The 22,550-nt window shown below is 40.4% G+C and overlaps 1 protein-coding gene and 1 long non-coding RNA gene across 3 annotated transcripts in view; both read right to left on the reverse strand.

The window, feature by feature from the left end:
* The window catches only part of LOC109197015 (ATP-dependent DNA helicase PIF1), a 933,009-nt gene extending 911,016 nt beyond the window's left edge, over positions 1-21,993 (reverse strand). Inside the window, exons 1-4 of one of the 2 annotated variants that reach the window (XM_019351899.2) lie at positions 21,896-21,993; positions 21,480-21,551; positions 21,072-21,152; positions 11,597-19,027 (exon numbers count right to left, since the gene is read on the reverse strand). In XM_019351899.2, coding sequence (XP_019207444.1) covers positions 12,737-18,736 — 6,000 coding nt within the window. In that variant the 5' untranslated portion in view covers positions 18,737-19,027; positions 21,072-21,152; positions 21,480-21,551; positions 21,896-21,993 and the 3' untranslated portion in view covers positions 11,597-12,736. The remainder of the gene's footprint in view (positions 1-11,596; positions 19,028-21,071; positions 21,153-21,479; positions 21,552-21,895) is intronic. The other variant, XM_019351900.2, reaches the window with a different exon arrangement.
* LOC109196894 (uncharacterized) lies at positions 10,425-10,809 on the reverse strand. Its single transcript, XR_002058229.2, has 2 exons — positions 10,552-10,809; positions 10,425-10,455 (listed from the first exon to the last, which is right to left on the reverse strand). It is a non-coding gene; the product is annotated as an uncharacterized LOC109196894 (long non-coding RNA).
* Positions 21,994-22,550: the final 557 nt, after the last annotated feature.

Raw genomic sequence — 22,550 nt, forward strand, 5'->3', positions numbered from 1 at the left:
TTTTTTGGACTGGATTGACTCGCTGCAATCCTTTTAGACTCAGGACTTCTCATGTGATCAGTGTCCCCTATAAGTGAATTTCTCCCAAGCCCATTACAATCATGGAGAAGCACACTTTGCAACTGTTTTCAGTAAAAATATTTCATAGCGCTTTAAATTTCAATCTTTCAGGCCTGGTTTAAAGAGCTGATTGTTAAATCATGAACTCACTAAATATCAAAATATCACCCCCGGTGGATCACACCTCTCAGATGTTTTTATCTCAGTGCACTGTAACAAAAACGAAAACAGACGTAACCAACAAAATACTAATAAAATAACACACACTAGGGCCCGTTGCAGACATGTCCAAACATAAAATCATCTCTCTCTCGCTTAGAGAAAGAAAACAACCCAAAGCTCACTGATAAAATCAAGCTATCGCTAAGCAAAACCCAAAAATCAACCAGAAATTCACAGGAAAGTTTTGCTTCCTGCCGGGACAATATTGTGAAGGAATGAGAACCTCAGGTACCGTAGCACCTTTTGTTCCTCCTTGAATTAAATCTCAATCACAGAAAATGCGGTACTCCGACCTAAAATTACACTATTAGTTCATCATTTTCACTCTGTGCCACTGTTCCTCATCAGGGCTGTGTGAAGCACAGCAAAGAATTCAGTCAAGGCCTTGAGCCATAAACAGACATCACGCACAGACATTGTTTTCATAACCAAACCGTTTTAGACCTTGTTCCTTAAATCTACATAAATGCCGTCTGGGTGACATAAAACACATTTTAAGTAATCAATGGCTTCTTATAAAAATTCTGTATTTGGAAGTTTGTGTGCAGCATTTTGCGTATCAGCATAAGCATTTGTTAGCAAAGCATTCTTCATTGCATCAGCGTGTGTGTGTGCATCACTTTTCATTGCACAAGCATGTGCATGTGTATGTGTGTGGATCACTTCTCAGTGAATCAGCATTTCGATTTGTGTGTGTGTGTCATTTCTCACTCAATCAACGAGTGCACATGTGTTCATGTGTGTGTTTCTTTTCATTCTGCATCAGTGTATGTAGATGTGTGTGTTTGTGTGTGTTTGTGTTCATCACTTTCCTGTTCTGGTGTTCTGGGTAAACCATGGCCTGAAGCGTGCCCTGGGGTCCTACCCTCCTCCTTTTCAGTCTGTTTGTGACCATTGCTGGTGCCGCTGCTCAAAGTTCTGTCCATCCTGGTTCTGGCCCCAATTGAGGCAGTCTGTTTCTCCAGTGTCCATGCTCACTGCAGGTGAAACCTGCATCTTCCTCTGTATTTTGTCCATTCTGAGGTGCCTTTTGACCTCACTTGCTCCTCCTGTCCCTGGCACGCCCTGTTTGTTTTCATTTGGGCTTGGCGGGCGTCTCGTCACAGCTCTGTCAGGTGAAGGTGTCTGAAATTCTTTTCCCCCGTGTAGTGAAACGGGCCTTAGGTTTAGCGCTCTCCGTCTCCGCTGCATGAGATCGCTTTCCTGCAGCACTGTTGACATTTTCAGGTTGTTGTTGTGGGTCCAGCCGCTGCAGCGTTTGGTCAGGGTCACGTGAAAGATGGTAGAGGGGAGAGCAGGAGTCCAGGTCAGCCTCGGCTTCCAGGGCCGGCAAAGCAGCCTGTAATTAAACATAAAGAGAAAAAACAAAAAACAAAACAAAAGAAAAACAAACAGAAGTGTACGAACAGGAAAATGATGTTGTGTTGGCTGTGTTACAAAGAGAGGGGAGAAACACCGGGCCAGGCCCTGTATTAGCCTTCTCTCCCCCTTTTTTTTCTCTTTTTTTCTCACGATATAATCAACTCATAACCCACCAAGTTGACAGGACAACATGCACATGTTCAAATTCTTAAGATCATGTTTAAAAGCACAAAAAGGAATTTTCCTTCCTTGAGTAATCACTTGTGTTGTTCAATCAGCAGAAAACATCTCACAATTTGACTCTTAACCACTAAATTTGTTGTTTCCTCACTGGTTGGTCATACCAGTCTCTTTCTTTTCTTTTTCTTTGAAGTTAAGTTGTTGTCCTGCAACCCAGAGAGTTTATTTGTTAGTGATAGATAAACTTCACCATTTAACAACAGGTGTATGTTAAGTTTCCCTACTTTAACCTTACTGAAAAATCTTCACGTGTTAATGAGTGTAAGCTGCTTTTCATTGCGTGTGTGTTTTTGTTTCACCTTTTGTTGCGATGCTCCGGACGCCTTCCCAACCTCCACAAGTCCGTTGGCCCCAATTTTATGTGTTAAAACTTCTCTTAATTCCTCCTATAATTCTCTCCTCGCTGCTATCTCTTCCACAGCTACTGATTTTTGCTGGGTGTGGTTCCATTACTATAATTTTGCTCTGGCCGCTGTGCTTGTGGTGGGTGGTTGGTCCAGGTCTGTAGCCACCTGTATTAACACACTAAGAGATTTATTTAATATTATTTTTATCAATGTTAAGTCGACAAGCAGGCAACAAGCCCACCTTTACAGCGCAAACTGCATACCAGTCTCACAACACATTCCTCTCTCTGCTTCTCAATAATTCTCCACTCTCCTTTTATTTCTCCTTCCTCCATGTCAGATTTAACACCCAACATTTTCACACCATAACACACCTCTTACTATCTCTCTCCTTTTATTTATTTATTTATTTATTTATTTATTTATTACACCACAGAGTATTACACCCAATTAAGCCCGTCTATCTCTATGTGGCTCCAAATTCCCTCTTTATTTAATTTCACACTCGTCAGGGGACAGGCACACAACAATTTCAACCACTGAAACGAGGAATTCAACCTTTTTTATTTTTCACTAATCTAGAACTCAACCTTTGATCTCAAAATGTGTCTTGTTCTAGTCCAGAATAAATGTAAACCCGTGATTACACAGCGGTATCAGTGTTATTCTGTAGCTATGTGGGAGCCCTCAGTTCCCAAGTCACCACCTCGGCTAACCAGATGCCGCTGGACCTGCCTGAGCGTCCACAGACAGGGGGGTTGCCACACCATGAACAAAATTAATTTCCACAGGTCCACTAGGCATCAACCTTTGATCCTAAAATGTGTCTTTGCTCTAGTGTCCTCCAATTCACACATTAACCGTCACTGTCACCATGTTCATATTTCACACAATGAAACACACAAAGAGCGTGTCTCACACGCAGAAACACACACAGAAACCTCTGAGCTCACCTTTGAAATGCAAGCGCACCACAAGTCAGACTCTATTTCACCTCTATTTCATATGCTAAACTTTGGCTGCATCTTAGAAGTTTTCCCCGTTTCTTGCAACAGAAGCCAGTCATAGACAAAGTTAAATGTGGAAGGTAACGTGGGCTGCAACTAGACTCAACGTAGTATGTTATTAGTTTCTTGCTAGAGGCAGTTCCTATGACACACTGGAATTCAGCCTCAACTTATGATGTTAGTATCTCGCGCCGAAAACCAGACACCGACAAATTTAATGTGAAAATACGTGTAACTCAGCGAACAGATTAATTTGGAAAGCCCAATATGCACATTTGGTATTTATAATACAACAGGCTGTGCTTACCTTTCTGTTTTTGGACCGGCCCTCTGTTCGCCTCGCCCCACGATCTCACCACAGGCCAAATCTGCCCTTCCTCAGCACACCAAAGATCCGGGTCACCAGGCACGAAGTTGTTAAAATCTCCCAATTCTTTTAATCTTTGAGCTGAAAGAAGGACAATACTCGGTGTATAAATGCTCAATCAACAATTATTTATTCCATACAATTCAACACTTTATGAGCATAAACCATCTGGATGGGGAGACATGCATGCAGAGGGTCACAGCAAATCTCAAAATGGTGACGGGTTACTCAGCTTCTTATAGCCTCTAGTGGCCCCCACCTAGTCGTAAAAGCCTAAACATTCACATTCTTTCTCTCTTACGACGCCTAAGTTATGACCTCGGCTCCTTGTTTTTCTGCTCTCTGTAAAGGTGGGGGCATGGAATGTGGTCTGTCTCTTCTATTATCGGCACAAGGTCCTCTGCACCCAACATTCTCTTCATGATTCAGCAGTATGCAATGTCAAGAAACAGTGTTACACATTCAACAGTATCGGATAATGCAAATCAATTTAACAAATGTAATAGTTATCACCTTCTTCTAATTCAGGAGAATAATGCAGACTAAAACTGCAATCTTTAATTAGGGGTATAACGTGGCATAAGATAATATAACTAGAAAGTGCATTTTCTGAAGAAACTGCAGTGTGAATGCTTGAATCTGAATGTATGCACTGAAATGAATTAATTGCTGAATTTTAAGTTAAAAATGTTGAATGAGATGAAAAATACAGAAATTTGCACCTGAAAACCAAATTGCTGAACTGCTAAAAGCTGACATCCACAGAAAAGAAGTTGGAAAATAGCTGAAAATGTTTTAATTGTAAATTAGAAAAACATAAGAAATGAGAAAAGAAAATTTAGAGTCAGAAAACCTCTGAATGACTATTAAAAGTTCATATTCTTTGAATCACTGAATGACTAAAATGTGATCCCTCCACTTGGATCCACACAGTTTTAAAGGTTTAAATCTCTGAGCTTTGAAAGACACGGTGTTGGAAAGAGAAGAACGATGGCGACGTTTTGAGGGTAAAATGATGGCTGTAGACCAAACCCTGCGGACACAGCAGCAGTTTTAAAAAATATTTTAAGATTAATTTTTTCGCTCCTCTCACTCTGGCAGTTGAGCTGTCTCACTCTAGCCCCAACATTCCGTCCCATACACACCCATTATAAACTCTGAAACGGCTGAAAAATCATCATGAAACTTAAACTGGAACTGAAGAAAAAGTATAATAGATATTGAAAAGATAAATACAAGTTGAATAGTTGAATGTCTTGTCTTCGTTTTAAAGTTTGAATGGTGGCTCTACGTCAACATATGTGGAAGTAGATACAGTTTAAAGAGGAGTAAGTTGAAGGAGAATTTGAAGGGTCTCCCCATTGAAATACATGGGAAATTTTTGTTGAAAAAAGTTGAATAATTTTAAAAATATAAATGTTATGAATGAGAAAAATAGAAGCAGTCATGTCCAAAAGAAGAGGAATCTAACGGTGTTTGAATGGTTTTTCTAAGTTGAACGGTTTTGAAGGAGTTAGAGTACAAAAAACGTACGGAATATATAATAATAATAACTAGAAAAAGTTTGCATTTCCTGCGAAAATGCTGTGTGGATGCCTTTATGCTGAAGTTGCCTGCTGAAAAAGCTGAAAAAGTTGAAAACTTTGTAAGTTGTATGGCGGAGAAGAAACTGAAAATTCTGCTGAAAACAGGTGAAGAAGCAGAAAATTTTTGCTGAAAAGTGATGAAAAGCCAAAAATTCTACTGAGAGGGGTAAAGATAGATTTTTGCTGAAAAGTGGTGGAAAAAAAACCTTGCCCTGAGCAGGGTCTCAAGGCGGCCACTCAGCTCACTGAGCCACACTCATTCTGACAAAGAGTAGATGGAGAGACTGACAATTTTGCTGAAATGAGCAGAGGCTGCTGAGAATTGTGCTGATAAGAGGTGAAAAGGCTGAAAATTTTGCAGAAAAGAGGTGAATCAGCAGAATTTCTGCTGAAAAGAGGTAAAGAAGCAAAAACTTGCGCTGAAAAGAGACGAATCAGCAGAATTTCTGCTCAAAAGAGGTTTTTCCTGAAAAAAGCTGATATTTGTGCTGATAAGAGGTGAAAAGGCTGAAAATTTTGCAGAAGAGGTGAATAAGCAGAATTTGGGCTGAAAAGAGGTGCAAATTCTGCTGAAAAGAGTTCAATCAGCAGAATTTCTGCTGAAAAGAGTTCTGCAGAACTCTTTTCAGAATTCTGCTGAAAAGATGTTTTTGCTGAAAATAGCTGAAAAAGCTGGGATTTGTGCTGAAAACTGGTGAAAAAACTGAAAATTTTGCTGAAAAGGGGTGAAAAAGCTGAAATTGAGTTAAAAAAGTTTAACTGTTAACTGAAAGAAATGTTGCCATAAGTGGGATTTGAACCCGGGCCTCCCAGTCTGAGAACGGATGCTCATCTCACTGAGCTAAAACACAGCTCAGCCCGGCAAGGAAAATCAGTGACACCACTGATAATATGGCAGAAATGGGCAAAAAATATTGCAAAAAAAATTCAATATCTCAAAAAGTATAGAAGTTATGAGCACCAAAAGTCATAGCGCACATTAGCAGAAAGAGCAGAATTTTTTAAAGTTTGAACTGAGAAAATCGGCTGAAAACTGAGGGAGTAGTTAAGCGCCAAAAAACGTACGGAAGCAACTAGAATAAAGTAGAATAAAGAACTAGAAAGCGAAAATTTCAGAAGAAATTTTATGTGTGCCTATGCCGCTGCTAATCACTGTAGTTGCCATTCATACGGCTATAGAGAGCAAAACTCAGAAGAGCAGCCATTCTCCACCTTGAACTATGGTAAAAACAAACACCGCTCACGCTTCACAGATGACAGCTTACAGTTTTGTGTAAAGATGAAGTTACTTCGTACAGCGCCGATTTGCAGACGCTGTGCACACAGGTTCATGAGCAGAAGTCCCATTATACCACGGCAGACCCGACAATGTTTGCATGAACACGCTTTGAAGCATTACATTATGGACCACTTTTCACACATGCATTCACTTTTTATTTTTTGTTATTTTTACACAGTGTTCTGAATTATGAACAATGGTCTACAGCCAATCCTGTGTATTATTATACAAACTTTGGTTGTGAGATTCAGATAACTATTTAATAAAAGCTAAATATTTTATATGAGAGTAAGAAAGAAAAGTATATCTTTGTGTCCACCTTTCTCTGTTAATGCCCTAGCTCCCCAACCCCCCCCCCCCCCCTAAAAGCTTTGCTAGATCCGCCCCTGCACAGTTACCAGCTGTCAGCTACACAAAAAAGGAGCTTGGTCTTTGTCTCTCAGAAACAACTCATAACTTCCCTTCAACTCATTCATGTCACCTAAAGTGTAAACCTGTTTCTCCATCACCACTTTAGCTCTGATGATTCAGTAAGGACATCTCCTGATTTCATCTTCATGCTCCAGCAAACATCAGCTGATACTAGAAATTAAAATCAAAAGAATTCTAACAACAGCTGATCAAGCTTAAACGTGCTGCTGTTGTTTAGCGCGATAAATAAGAGCGAACAGCCGATCATTGATCAGTTTCATGATTGACGTTTCAACACGCGAGAGAATGACAGGGGAGGCTTCGTAACGACAGAATAAATCATAATGTTTTCTCTGAATGTGGGACGATTCCGTTTGTACGGCACGGCAACTCTATGAACTAACCCTAATGAATAAAATAAAGTCCAACGTCAGTAACTTAGTGCGCACACAGCTGTATATAAACTCCCGTGGCATTACGATTGTAAAAGGTCAACGAAAATAAATTACACCTAAACTCGGTTTATATCTGACCCAAATAGAGTGCAGTTCATAACTTCTTACCTGAAATTCAGTTCACCTCACGCTCCTGCCTTCGGTTTCCAGCATCATCGGCCCATATAAACGAAAAATAAGTCCAGCTAAAACACATACTGTCGGCGAGCGACCGGGTGCTGACACGAGTTTCACCCGCCTCAATATAAGCCAAGCCTGGGTGCTTTTTCACGAAGGGTCGCTAGCGGCGCGAGCTAACTATGCTAGCGGCGCTAGCTAGCTAGCCGGCTATCAGCAACACATAAGAGAACTGCTGCTAAATAAACTACACCTAAACTCGGTTTATATCTGACCCAAATAGAGTGCAGGTCATAACTTCTTACCTGAAATTCAGTTCACCTCACGCTCCTGCCTTCGCTTTCCCTGATCCACGATTGACCTCCGCGTTAGCAAACACCGGTCGATCGGCGGTCGCGGCATGTCCTTTCTGTCATACACCGGTGGATAGCTGCCCACTGTTGTAGCTCCGCATTATAGCACCACCAAACAACTCAGTTATTTTTTCCACATCCAGCTGTAACTCCGATTCTGTGCGAGCATTTGCGAGAGACCGGGGAGGTGAAAGGAGAGAGAGAGTCCCCTCGCTGTCCATTTGCAGCCAAGTGCGGCAGCTAGCTAGGTAGCCGGCTAGCTGTCAGGCAGGACCGAGGTCGTCAGAGCATTGTCGCTAATATGGGATGTCTTGATAAAACAAGCAGATATTTGAAGTTTACACACCTACATTCTCGCCTGAAAATATCTTAAAAGTTTATTTTGTGACCTAGAAACACTAATAAAAGACATATAAAACGAAGTGGTGGCCGCCATTGTTTAACTCGGCAGAGGTGTGCTATGAATTGTGGGATATGGAGTTTTCCACCAAGCATAGAAGCCATTGTGTTTACCGTAACTATTCAATGGTTCGCGCAACCTTAAAACCTCCAATGGTTCCTGAAAGCAGCGAGGCTGTGCGCGCCATTGATATTGTCGTCATTACGGTATCCAAATAAGGGTAGACAGGCTGTACCACTCCCGGCATACCACTAGAGAGAGCCAACACACCACAAATGAAGTTTGAAATTTGTTTCAATGGGACCAAAAGATGGCGCCAACACACCACAAATGAAGTCTGTTTATTTGGCGCCAAAAGATGAATTGGCCTAAATTTGCACTAAAATATTAATATTTAAAAAACTATAAAAGTCATAAACACCAAAAGTCATGACATAATAGTCCAGCTCCAGCCGCACAAAATGATCTAACATATGTAACCCTAATGTCAAAACTGTTCGGCAGAGGAGCGCGGGAAAATTTTCACTAAAATATTAATATTTAAAAAACTATAAAATTCATAAACACCAAAAGTCATAGCACACCATTCCAGATCCGGCCGCACAAAATGAGGTAACATATATGAAGCTTTTCTCAAAACTGCGGGGCGTGATACGTGCCGAAATTTAGGCGGAAGATGGAGAATAATAATAACTAGAAAGCGAAAATTTCAGAAGAAATTTTATGTGTGCCTATGCTACTGCCAATGAGTGTAGTTTGCCTTTAATGTGGTTCAATTAGTGCCGGTTGCCATTTATAACACCAGAGGGAGCAAGATGCAACATGAGCATAGTTTGCTTTTTATACCACAAGAAGGAGGGAAATGGAATACAGCTGATTTTCAACTTAAAGCAAAGTAAGCTGTATTGTGATCTCTGTTATATGCGGCATACAGAGATGAGAGAAAGATGCTCCAGTTACATGATTACAAAATAAGTTAATAGATATAAAAGAAAATAAATTATGCTTCAGTGTCAGGTGTTCAAGAGAAGTTACAATTTAGATTTTACAGTTTTGAGTCGTTTAAAGTGGTAGAAAAAAAGATGTCCATTAAGCGGTATTCAATTTGTATTTCAAAGGTATTTTAATGTCAAAGGGGAAAATACCACATGCAAATTATGAAATTTCCCGTTGTGGGACTAATAAATGTATCATGTTATTCAAACAATATTTTGTACAGATACCATTTACAATAATGTATGACATTTAAACATGATATTTAGATTGTGGTAAATAGCAAAGCAATATAAAATAAAAAAGGAAAAGGAAACCATTCAAGTAACTTTATATTATGAACTGAAGAGTAAGGCAAAAGTATAAATGAAAAGCATACAAGCATTAATGTATATAGATAAACCCAACAATCATATGACCCCCTATGAGCAAGCACTTTGGCGACAGTGGGAAGGAAAAACTCCCTTTTGACAGGAAGAAACCTCTGGCAGAACCAGGCTCAGGGAGGGGCGGCCATCTGCCGCGACCGGTTGGGGTGAGATGTAAACAAATCCAAAACTGTCCACAGAGCTACAGGGGGCACACTGGGATCGCAACAGCAGCCATAGAGGGAAACAGATTAGGATGTTCTTCCCAGTACTGAAGTGGGTCGGCTTTTCTTATGTGTGCGTTTTTCTCTGAGAGGTAGGTCTCCACTTTAGTTTCTGTTGATGAGGCACTCACGGATACTTCTGGATAAGGGTCATTTGGAAGCAAGTGGTTGGCTGACTTTGCGAAAACAGCTAGAAACAGATAAAAGGAAAACACAATTTAAAACAATAAAACAAGAGACATCACAAAGCGCAGCTCTTCAGTTAGCAAACTGGCAAGTAATGAAGTTCTAAAAAATAATTGGGAAAACAAATCTAACTTTAGAACTAAATGACCCAAAACTAAATTAAAAATGAAGTAAAAAAACAAAGAAATTGGCTTAATACTGGTGTCTTCTGATGAGGTAAGTCGCCATGCGAGGTAAAAACCACACGTGGCTGTAATTTGGTGGCCTGTATACAGTTCCAATCCAAGCATGTAGTTGGTTTAAATGGGTTTAATACTGGTGTCTTTTGATCACTTGACTGTATATATAAACCTGTTGAACAAAAGGTGCATTTTAATTTCACTATACCTGCCCATCCTTGTAGCCGGTCTCTACTAGCGTGGCACAGTTTCAAGATCAGTGTAGGGCTTCTCCACTGCCTTCACTGGACAGAACACATCTGAGGAGTTATGAATGAATGGATGACTTAATGAATGGATGAGATTATAGTTTGTTTCAAAGAATATAAAGTAAGAAACAAAAAAATACAAATGACCTGTTATGGCAGGGATCCCATCAGGTGCAGTCTTTCTGTTCACGTTTCTGGTCAGCTCTTCAATGGATGAGAGCACATCAGCAGTCTTATCTATCAGTTCCCACTGGTGAGCTGTCCTTGGTGGTGGTAGAGTGTGTTCAGAAAAACTCCCTTTTAACAGGAAGAAACCTCCGGCAGAACCAGGCTTAGAGAGGTGCAGCCATCTGCCGTGAGCGGTTGGGTGAGATGTAAACAAATCCAAAACTGTCCACAGAGCTACAGGGGCACACTGGGATCGCAACAGCAGCCATAGAGGGAAACAGATTAGGATGTTCTTCCCAGTACTGAAGTGGGTCGGCTTTTCTTATGTGTGCGTTTTTCTCTGAGAGGTAGGTCTCCACTTTAGTTTCTGTTGATGAGGCACTCACGGATACTTCTGGATAAGGGTCATTTGGAAGCAAGTGGTTGGCTGACTTTGCGAAAACAGCTAGAAACAGATAAAAGGAAAACACAATTTAAAACAATAAAACAAGAGACATCACAAAGCGCAGCTCTTCAGTTAGCGAAATGGCAAGTAATGAAGTTCTAAAAAATAATTGGAAAAACAAATCTAACTTTAGAACTAAATGACCCAAAACTATATTAAAAAGGTAGTAAAAAAAGAAATTTGCTTAATACTGGTGTCTTTGGATGGGGTAAGTTGCTATTTAAGGTAAGAACCACACGTGGCTGTAATTTGGTGGCCTGTATACAGTTCCAATCCAAGCATGTAGTTGGTTTAAATGGGTTTAATACTGGTGTCTTTTGATCACTTGACTGTATATATAAACCTGTTGAACCAAAAGGTGCATTTTAATTTCACTATACCTGCCCATCCTTGTAGCCGGTCTCTACTAGCGTGGCACAGTTTCAAGATCAGTGTAGGGCTTCTCTACTGCCTTCACTGGACAGAACACATCTGAGGAGTTATGAATGAATGGATGACTTAATTAATGGATGAGATTATAGTTTGTTTCAAACAATATCAAATGTTACAATATAAAGTAAGAAACAAAAATACAATTACCTGTTATGGCAGGGATCCCATCAGGTGCAGTTGCAGTCTCTCTGTTCACATTTCTGGTCAGCTCTTCAATGGATGAGAACAGTCTTATGTATCAGCTCCCACTGGTGAGCTGTCCTTGTTGGTGGTAGAGTGTGCTCAGTTGCAAAGACACTAAGATCACTTGGCAAGTCCATATCCCTCACAACCTTGCAGTCATTTTGTGTTAGTGAATTACACAATAAATGGGGTTGTGATAACTGTGATATGTATTCAGAACACCTGATTGGAGGCAGGCGTATGGCTGTGATATGTAAAGGTGATCAATCAATGTGTGTTTTTCGGTAGTTGCAGCAGTAATAAGTTGTGCATATCCTCTTGACTGAAACAGTTCTTGGATGGGTTTTTTTCCTCTGCTCATAAGGTCCTCATTGAAGTCTCCACAAACAATAATTGGTTGGCAATTCATCATTTCCAATGAGTCCAAAAGACATTGCATTTGTGGTAAAAACCTCACGTGGCTGTAATTTGGTGGCCTGTATACAGTTGCTATCAAAGCTGTGACTGGCGATTCAACCTTGATAACAACAAATTCAAGGTCAGTCACATTTTGCAGGTATTTTCGAGACTCTGCTGTAAGAACTGTTTTGTAGTACATTGCAACTCCACCGCCATTTACCTTTGCCATGTCTGTATGGTTTGTGTAAGAGACGTGTCTGTTGCGTGTGGCCATGTTGTACTGTTCGAGCTGGAAGCGGGGAGAAACTGATGATCCAGACAAGTGAGTTTCTGTTATGCATAAAACATCAGCAAGGCTGAGTTCATGGTGGCATCTCATGTCCTCCATGTGAGTTGGGAGACCTTGTGCATTGTGATGGATAATTGTCATCGTGGGGACTGTGGGAACAACTGATTTTAAGAATTGCAACAGTGGTCTTGCATTCTCAAATGATGCATGTCTCATATTTTTGAGTGCATCTGTGATGGCAGGATCAGCATAGATTTTCCTTTCATCAAAGTCTGTGATGTAGAGTCCTTTAAGTGAGGTTGTGCGGCTGAGTGCAACATAGGCCATTCCAGGTTCAAAAACACGCTTCAAACATACTACTGCTGACTCCATTGTCATGCCTTGTACTTTGTGAGCTGTACATGCAAAGGCCAACTTCATTGGAAATTGCCTGCGAAGAACTCCTTTTTTACTTGTAGATTCTTCACATTTCTCAATATATACCAGGTTGTCTGAGGATCCTTGTATTTTCTGCGAAATTTTTGCCCAGAATTTTGATTGTCCAGCGTAAGTCCAATGAGATTCACAGTTTTTGGTCCATCCTGTGTGGTTGTCACAATGTTCGTGATTGTTCCAAATGTCCCATTAACAAGCCCATCTTCAACATCCAAATTTCTAATAATCATAACACGCACTCCAGGTGCAGCTTGTATGTTATCAGGTAAATCTCTTTTGTTGCCTTTCATCATATCTGCCAGCAGGACCATCTCACCCGTTCGTGGGTCTTTTCTGTAGTCTTCAGCCTGAATATTTATGATATCAGAATGAAGAGCAGTTACAGTTGCTGAATTGTGTTTGTCCACCTCTTTGTTTGTAGCATAAATGTGTAATACATTAGATGGACAGTCTTTTATGTCATGGATAGCCTGTGTGAGCAAGGCTTTATCATTGGCTTCAAGAGAATCTGTTTTTTGCTTTACTCTTATCCTGTTCAGAACTTCAGCAAAAGAATGATCATCTTTCTGTCGCATGATTTCTGTCAGGTTGACCATGTGGAAATAGTCTTTCCAGAGATCAAGGACATTGTCCTCGTACACACAGAGTGGTTTGGCTTTTCCAAGGGGTGGCAGCTGGTAAAAGTCTCCTACTGCAAGGATAGACATCCCACCAAAAGGCTTCTTGTTTCCTTTGATCTTCTGAAGTCTCCAGTGGATGTAGGCAAAAAGGTCTTTAGAAACCATAGATATCTCATCAATGACCAGAATCTCTGCATTTGAAAGTGAAGCTCTCACTTCATCCAGTGCATTCCCCAGTCCCTGATACGGCGGTTTTAAAGATTTTGGCAGCTTTAGCAGAGAGTGCAGTGTTTTCCCAGATATGTTAAAAGCTGCAGTGCCAGTAAATGCAGCCAGCAGGACTGCAGGGTAGGACATGTCTGCTTGGTCACGGAATCTGGGGAGTTGGTGCAAAATCTTTGTTGCCTCCTCATATATGCACTTGATAACATGTGATTTTCCACAGCCAGCTCCTCCAGAGACAAAATAAAAGAACTGCTCAGGACAGTGACCACACACAAGTTTGAAACACCACTCACGCACTGCGTAGAATATGGATGCTTGGGTTTCATTCAGACTTTGGTACATTTTTCTGACAAAGTCTGGGCTTAGCTTTGGTGCTATGATTGCTGGCATGGCTCCACTGCTGCTACCACTGACTTGGTAGTCTGGAACAATGTCCATTTCATTTTCGTCAGTGTCATGTCTGGATTGTCGTTGGGCCACACACTCTAAACGATCTACTTCAACCTCAGGTGCAAAGGTGTTCCATGCATTGATAAGTGGGCCTTGTTGTTCAATCTGTTCCAATGCCCTTTCCATTGTTTTGCCATGGCTTTCATAACGCTTTTTGTTAAAGGTAACAATTGGCCGTACTGCAAAACCATGTTTTCGTCCACTTTTGTAGAACTGTTCGGATGTGGGGTGTTCTGTGTTTTTAAGGTCATCATTTGATCGATGTGGAAAATAAAGTTTTAGTAGTCTGCTATAAAACTTCTCTGGTTGTTTCTTTTCTGAGAAGCGAGGATATCTGATTATTGCAGGTTTCCCTCTTGTTCTCTTTTGAATATAACCCATGTTATTCAAAAGAGGGATGGCATTTTTTGACTCTGTTTGACGGCTGTAGAGAATCCTGTACTCTGAAGCAAATTCAGCCAAACACATTCTTTCAAACTCAGGCGTTCTGGGTCTGTTTGCATATTTTTCTGGCAATCCAGACATCCACACATTTTCATCATCTGGTGCCATGCTCTGCAACCTGCTCATCGGGAGACTCATTTTCAGGGCATCATCATCAGTCTGTATGAACACCACACTGCGTGAACACTTTTTTAGTGGCAGGCTGCATGTCCTTGCCACGGATTCTTGGGCACTGACTTCTCTGTGTTTAGCATATGCCTGCATTATCTGTTTCATTTCATCTCTTTCATTGACATTGGACTTTTTGACCTCCTGGATGACTCCATTAAGAAATTGTGTCATCTCAAATTCGGGTTTAGAGACATAAGACATCATGTACATCAGGCAGCTGTAGTCATCAATGACATATTGGATGTCCATGTTGGCATTCCAGGCTCTCAGCAGATCTGCATTGTATGCATTCACCCAGCAGTCATTAGGTTCACGCTTTAAGAGGATGACATGGCCATTGCTTAAATTGAAGACACAATCCAAGTATTGTTCATAAGTTAATCTGCATTTGTGAAGCAGCTCAGACAAGTCCTCAAACGAGGAATTTGGGTCACAGAGCAAATCTCTCAATGGCTGGAGTTTTTCTTTGGCCTCTTTCTGTTTTTTTGCGAGCGCCATTCGTCTGTTTTTTTGCTTTTGTTTTTCATTTGTGCCTTTCTCCTTACTTGTGCTATGCTGCTTATCATTGTGATCATCGTCATCATCTGGGCTTGGGAAAGTGATCATTGTTTGGTCTACCGGTAGTTTGGGGAACCCAAACCTACATGACACATTACCTTTTTTACAGGATCTGGAGTGATTTCTGCTGTGGACTTGAACCTCAGACACAATTTTGTGAAGTTCAGGATCGGCATTTTGGTCAGGCATCTTACATGTTATGTACTTGTCAATAAATTTGTACACGTGGTCTTCAAGGTCGCTTCCAAATTTAGGTGCATCTTTGACCCAAACCAGTAAATGGATATGAGGGCTACCTCTGGCCTGAAACTCCACTCGATAAAAGTAATCTTCTACTTCACCGATGGGCTGTGCCGGGGACAGGATCAGTGTTGTCATTAGTGCATCGACTCTTTTTTCAAACAATCGCATCACAGTCACAGGGTTGCTTCGGAGAATTTCACACTTTGTGTTCCAGTCAAGTTGTGAAAAATCCACTTGTTCACCTTGTTGAGTTTTTATGACCTCAACAACCTCAGGCCATCTCATTTCAGCAGCTGAAAATGTCAGGAAAAAAGTCGGCTTTCCTAACTGTCTGACCATAGCATGGAGATCTTTCAGTGCCTTCTCCCAATAGGCTGGAGTACCTCTCAGAGGTTTCATGAAGCGTGTTGCATCTTTGTTATTTATCAGTCTCTCCACTTCGTCTTTATTTTGAAGCATTCTGTTACAAATTCTACGTCCATCCTTGGTGATTGCCTTACCTTTGCGCAATTGGATGGACATGCTGTTTGTAGCCATGTGTGTTTCTGTTACAAACTGTGCAAAGAATAGGTAGCTTTGGTCAGTTGCAAAGCGTGTATCTGCAGAGAACAGCCGTGTATTAAAATACATGCTTGGGGACAGTTTGACTTGTCTGGCTTCATCTAATGTGTTCTGTCCAGTTGGGAACTGCAGAGGAAAGGCCATGGCTTCAAGTTTAGGAACAGAGAAGAAGCCAACAGGTCTATTTCCTTGGGCGGGTGCAATGCTAAATATTCCTTCACCATATGATAAAATGTCCTGTGCTATATCTGGTGGTTGCATACAGGTGTCTAGAACAAGACCAGGGCGAAGTTCTTCCTTTTCTTTCTCCATATCTTGTAAGGGCTCTCCATTTGACTGTTCAGGCGCCAGTAGTTCGTTTACATCATGAGATGGCTCAAGTATTCCAGCTGTTGTATCCTTAGTGGTTCTTCTTTCTGGTACAATTTGGTTGTCGAAGTTTCTGGGCAGTGCATCTTGAATATCTGCATCAGCAGTGTCATGTTCTGTCTCGATTATCTGATTATTTGTGGGATCAGCAAAAGTAGCGTCATCATCAATAGATACATCTTTGTATTCTGAATGCATCTCTTTTAGCTTTGATAATCCTGCTAACACATTCTTCATGTTCACAGTGTAGAAGTGTTGGTATCCTTTGAATCTGATGTGTCTTTTCAGTTGTACCTGCAGGAGCTGGGCTTCATTGCTAGGTCTGGGAAGACAGTTTACTGTGGTTTCCACATCCGACGGTACACAAACAACAGCCCCATGTACAGCTCTTTGCTGTCCTTTTGGTAATGCAATGATTTTGGCAAACGGGAGAATTTTAGCAATCAGTTGTCGTTCTAGTACATTTAATTGACTCAGTTCAATTGGAATGGGCGCTAGTTCTAAATTGTTTGCCACTGCGATGGAAGAGATCTTTCCTCGTTGTAGGTGGCTGTCACAGTTGTAGCAAATCCACTCTTGCATTCTTTGTTTTGGAATGGTACAATTAGCTGCACATTCACTATCACAAACATGGACAAATTTTCCTGTCAAGCAAGTGTCAACAATGTGACTATTTTTAACATACTTTGATCTTTTGCAGTGTTTAACTTGATTAGGAAACAGAGTTCTGTGGCACACCGTACAGACATGGGTGGGTCCTAACTGAATTGTTTCACGGAAAGCTAATGTGGCTGCTTGCATCACACTATTCACTACAAGCTGGGGCTGTGCTTCAGACTGTGGACCCTGCTGGAATTGTGTTACTAGTCGGCTGTATTTCTTCTTTATTCTCTGTGCACACAACTTTTTATAAATGGCGAAAGATGCAGTGGTAGCCATTTTGTGTCTCTGGTACTGGGCACAGCGCTGTATATGGTGCAGTCTGAATTGTGAGTCATTGTGGTACCTGGCATGAATTGATTTTTTTTGTTTGTGCCTGTAGTTTGGATCCGATGCATATATTGTTCTTATGTATGCCCTCTTCCTTTCTCTGACATCCTCCTCTCTGTATTTCTGCCTCATGTATTTTTTCTGTCTGCTTTGAAAGTCAGCATCCGTTTTGTACCTTTGGACCAGATATTGCTTCTGTCTGCTTTGAAAGTCAGTATCCGTGTTGTACCTTTGGACCAGATATTGTTTTTGTTTGGTTTTAAAGCTGGCATCCGTGTTGTACTTCTGAACCACATAGTTTTTCTGCCTGGTTTGAAAGTCGGGATCCGTAGAATATCTTCTGATAATGTAGTCTCTCTTCTTTTGTTGAAAATGAGGATCACTTTGGTACTTCTTCACCTTGTGGGCTTTTATTACTCCGTGAATTTGAGGATTTGCATAATAATTTTTGTTTGATAAGAGTTTTTGTTTGTGGTAATGACAGTTTACAGCATATCTGGTTTTCAAAGTCTGTAATTTTTTCATTCGAAATTCGTGACAAGTCGCATATCGTTCCTTTTCGTTCCTTTTTTTGTTGGTCTTCTTTGCCACTTCACTCTGCCTCTGATTTTTGGGAGCTTGACGATTAGCTTTCCGACGTCGTCGTTTATTTAATTTGCACACATTCCTTGCTGTTTCTCTTTCATTATTAAGTTCAATACTTTCTTGTTCTTTCCTGATGTTGCTTGTTGGATCGACAGATGTTTCAAGGTGATGTTCACATGAAGCCATTTTGTCTTGTGATGAGTTTGAAGTATTTTCTAACATTGTCATGTAGGTTTGGGCTGATTCTGGTTGAGGCACTTGCACAGTGGAATTTGTGATTTGTGGTTCATCATTTTGTGGTGATGATGTAGCTGTTGCTCCTGTTGCCTGAGTTGACTGTGCAGGCTGTTCGTTGTGAGTGCTGACTCTTTTGAAAGAAACAGGCACAAACTCATAACTTGCATACCTGCCTTGATTTTGAAAAAGGTTATGCAAGTGGTTGATCAGGTCATTCACATGAGTGAACGTGAGCATGACTGCTGTTCCATTTGGCTGGGGTAAACCTGCTGCACTTCTTGAATGTGAATCAAATAATCCATACCTCCCAGATTTGTCACGGAAAACTGCAATGCACTGAGGCGAAACCATGAGCAAAGCATAGTTCACATCTGTTGACAGACATACAAGGCGACTAGCAAGAGGCAACCACCACTCTTTTCTTTGGTAAGTTTTGTCTGCTGCTTTCAGGTATCCATACCTTATGTTGTCCATTTTCACACTGTAGACATTTATGTCTGCATGAACTTCTTTGGGCAGGTCCTCCATGGTCAGATGATCTTGTGTATAATGCCTCTCCTGCTGAAGACTTGTTTTAATCCAACAGTAGAGTGCATCTCCCTGTTCAAGCACCTTATCAAGTCGGGCTGTGTTGAACTGGTGTTCCTCATTAAGGTAGGCCAGGAATGTGAGCGCATTACATGTGCACTGATGATTCCGAGAGAATTCTGTGTACCTTTCATCACTTTGACAATGAGTTGCACTGACACACCAGAAGTTCTGAACTGCGTTTCTCTGTAGCTCCTCTGTCAGTAGTTGTTCATTTATGTTGTGGAAAGGCTGATCAAGGAATGGTAAAGGTGACATGTTATTATTTAGTATTTAATGATAAGCATTTCAAGGTTGAGCAAAAACATATGCAACTCTTGGTACAATGATGTAAGACATTTTTTTTAAGTGACAAGGGTTGTATAAATAAAGATTTAGTAAAAACATTTTAAAGTAAAAACATTTTTAACTATGGTAAAACAATGAAGCAATGTTCAGGCAAATTAAGCCAAATTATATCACTCCTCAAATATTACAGCATAATCTAAAGATACGCAGCATCAGATAAGCCAGACAGAAAGAGTGTGACAGGAACAGTGAGAGAGAGTGAGAGAGCAGAGGTGGGAAGTAAAAATGACGAATATTTTAGATATCTGTAATTTGCTTGAGTGCTGTTTTTTAATGACCTTTTATAAAGGTCATATCTGTACTTTCTGCTTCTTATATTTTCAAAGCAGTCAATTACTTTCCATATAACACATTAGCTGTTTCCTAAAATGTCGGCTGCATCCTTCGGAGGACCCGGCCTTCGCGATCTATGTGGGCTGGGTCCTTCGAAGGCCGAGAAGGCTGGAAGTACGAGGCTGTGAAATTGGACGGTCTAGCCTGCAGATTTGCGTCACCACTGTCTCGGTGGAGTTTAATAAACTCGGCTGTCTGCTCCTTGCTATCTAAAATATAACAGGACACTGGCGTAAATTCTCGACCGTCTTACAATTCTGTTTAATCAGTTTTCTGTTTGACGTTTATTCAGCTGTGTGAAAATCCTGGAGGAACCCACTCAATGGATTAATAATGTTTTATTTAATCTAATAATCTTATAACTTTGATCTCAGCCAAACGATTTACTTCGGAACAAATAAAACACCGAAAAAAGCCAAACAATTAAAATTTTAAGTTATCCAAGTGACTTATATATCATGTTTAACCTGGGTAGCGAAAGAGCGAGGGTCTGAAAACGATGAATTTGGGAGTCTGCTGCTCTCGCTGGTTGGAGTGACCATTGACCCCCCACGGCTTGCTATCGAGCGGGTGGGTAACAGACGTCTCGTTGGCGCACTTTTATATATATATGACATAATATATTAAATATATGATGTCTTGATAAACCCAGCAGATATTTCTAATTTACACAGCTACTTTGCCGCCTGAAAATATTTTAAGTTTATTTTGTGACCCAGAAAGATTAATAAGACAAATTTAAACTTCGTAGCGACCGCCATTGTTGGCAGCTGAAATTTGACTGGGCCGCGCTATGAATTCTGGGATATGGTGGGCCATAAAGGACACACCCGACAAATCCTTCAAATTCGGGGAAATGAAGGACGCATTTGTCGACTACATTTGAAGGAGTTGACGAATTGGGACAGCCTTCGTCTCCTGGTTGTGACGTAATCGGCCTTCAAATGCGGTCTCCGGAGGATGCAGCCGACGTTTTGGGACACAGCTTTTACTTTAGATTTCTGCGGGCCTTCAAACATTAACTAAATTGCAGCCTAAATACAAACATATGAAAGGAAATCATGTTTACGTATTATTTGTAAGAGGATCTTAAATCAGATGTAATTCATTCACTGATTTCAGATTAAACCAGATGGTTCTGTACATGTGACATAAAAACACGTTTCATAGTTGTGTCACGTTTTGTAAAGAAATTACAAAATTCAGTAACAGGTTAAATGTGATAGAAACAAAATACATTGACATTCATCTTGATAAAAGATGTGTCACAAAGCCATGTTTGTATTTATTTGCACCGCTTTTCACTGCGGATGTCAATTTATCTGAACCTTTAAGTATAAAATGGTATAAAAGTTTTTCCTGAACAATATATGTAGAAATAGATAAAGAAACAGACATAAATAGCTGTTGAGATGTCTGCATGTTAGGAATCTGATGAAAGAAATTGACAAATGTACATGTTTAGTCTAACATTTTAGTATATTTAGTATGAGTTTGCAAGCATACTTAAGGTGAAAGACTAAATATCAACCCCGGTGATTATACAGCAAACATCACATGTATACCAATTGGTTATAGACATTGGTGGGCATACCTTTTTAGGTGGAGAATTTGATGCCGTGTGGAAATCATCAGTTGCCCAGACTCGTTTTGCTGGTGGACGATTGTCTGAAATCTGAATACAGTTAATCAAAATTAGAAAACCTACCTACTAACAGATTTGAAATAGAGTGTAACACTGGATACTTTAAAGAAAACATGAAACAGTAGCGGTTACTAAACTTAGAAAGCAATAAAGAAAAATTCCAGCTGTTTGCATAACTACTAAGAAATTTGAAAGTGAGTGTAACTGTAGAAACTTTAAAGAAAACTAACAGAAGCCATACAACAAAATTCTTACTGTTTGCATAATGCTAACATGTAACCATATGTCTTTAACATTTAATGGTAATGTAACTGTCCACTATAAATCCTTAATGGAGGAATACTGTTTTAAATTTACCTTGCTGCCTGGAGGACATGAGGAGGTGGGTCTATTCTCAGTTTCCAAGGACAAGCTGGCTGGTGCTGTCTGCTAACCCAGGAAAAACAGTATATAATGTTAAGACATTAAGTGACCTGACACTTTAATTTCAGTTTAAAATGCAATGCATGGCATGAACAGTTATGGCAGTTGGATAACATTACAAGATAGAAATGGTCAACTGCACCACGGAGCAACACTGTAAAGTTCACTAAACATACATGTTTTAAAGCCATTATTCAATACATTGTTATTGTTAAATAAATATTGTCAAATAATGGAGATCTAGATTTCAGTGAAAATAATTGTAATTATCATTTTTGCCATAATTGAGCAGCCGTATGGGTGGGCATACCTTGTAATTTCTTAATAGAGGAATATTTTTTGATATTTACCTTGGGACCTGGGGAACATAAGGAGGTGGGTCTATCCTGTGTTTCCAAAGATAACCCGGCTGGTGCCGTCTGCTAACCCAGGAAAAAGGGTATAGAAAACATTAAGTGACCTGACACATTCATTTGGGAAAGTAATTACCTTGCAAAACTGGGAGGCAGTGTTGTTGCTGAGACGCTGGTCGAATGCCAGCAGCAAGCAAACCCAGATGTTCACAGCTCAGTTACCACCTCAAACTTTTCAAACAAATCTTACAAGAACATTTGGCAAAGTGATTGGCTTGCAAACTTAGGAGACAGTCTTGTTGCCCACAACAGTTTTGTTATAGAGTAATTGGAAAATTGGGTACCTTGCAAGGCTGACAGGCAGTCTCGTTGCAGGGAGGCGGTCTTGTTGCTGGGGCTCTGGCAGAATGCCAGCAGCAAGCAGACCCAGATGTTCACAGTCCTACTTAACACCTTAAACTTTGCAAACAAATCTCACAGAACAATTAGCAAACTGATTGGCTTGTAACACTGAAATGTAGCCTTGTACTGTCTGGTTTAAATTTCCTACTGAGAGACAAAGAGGAACTTTACTGTTTGGAAGGGAGTAAAAACACTGTACCACCTAATCTTAAAAGTTTTAATTACAAACAACAGCTCTGGAATAAAATGA

The sequence above is a fragment of the Oreochromis niloticus genome, linkage group LG23, assembly GCF_001858045.2.
Source record: "Oreochromis niloticus isolate F11D_XX linkage group LG23, O_niloticus_UMD_NMBU, whole genome shotgun sequence".
NCBI classification, from domain to species: Eukaryota; Metazoa; Chordata; class Actinopteri; order Cichliformes; family Cichlidae; genus Oreochromis; species Oreochromis niloticus.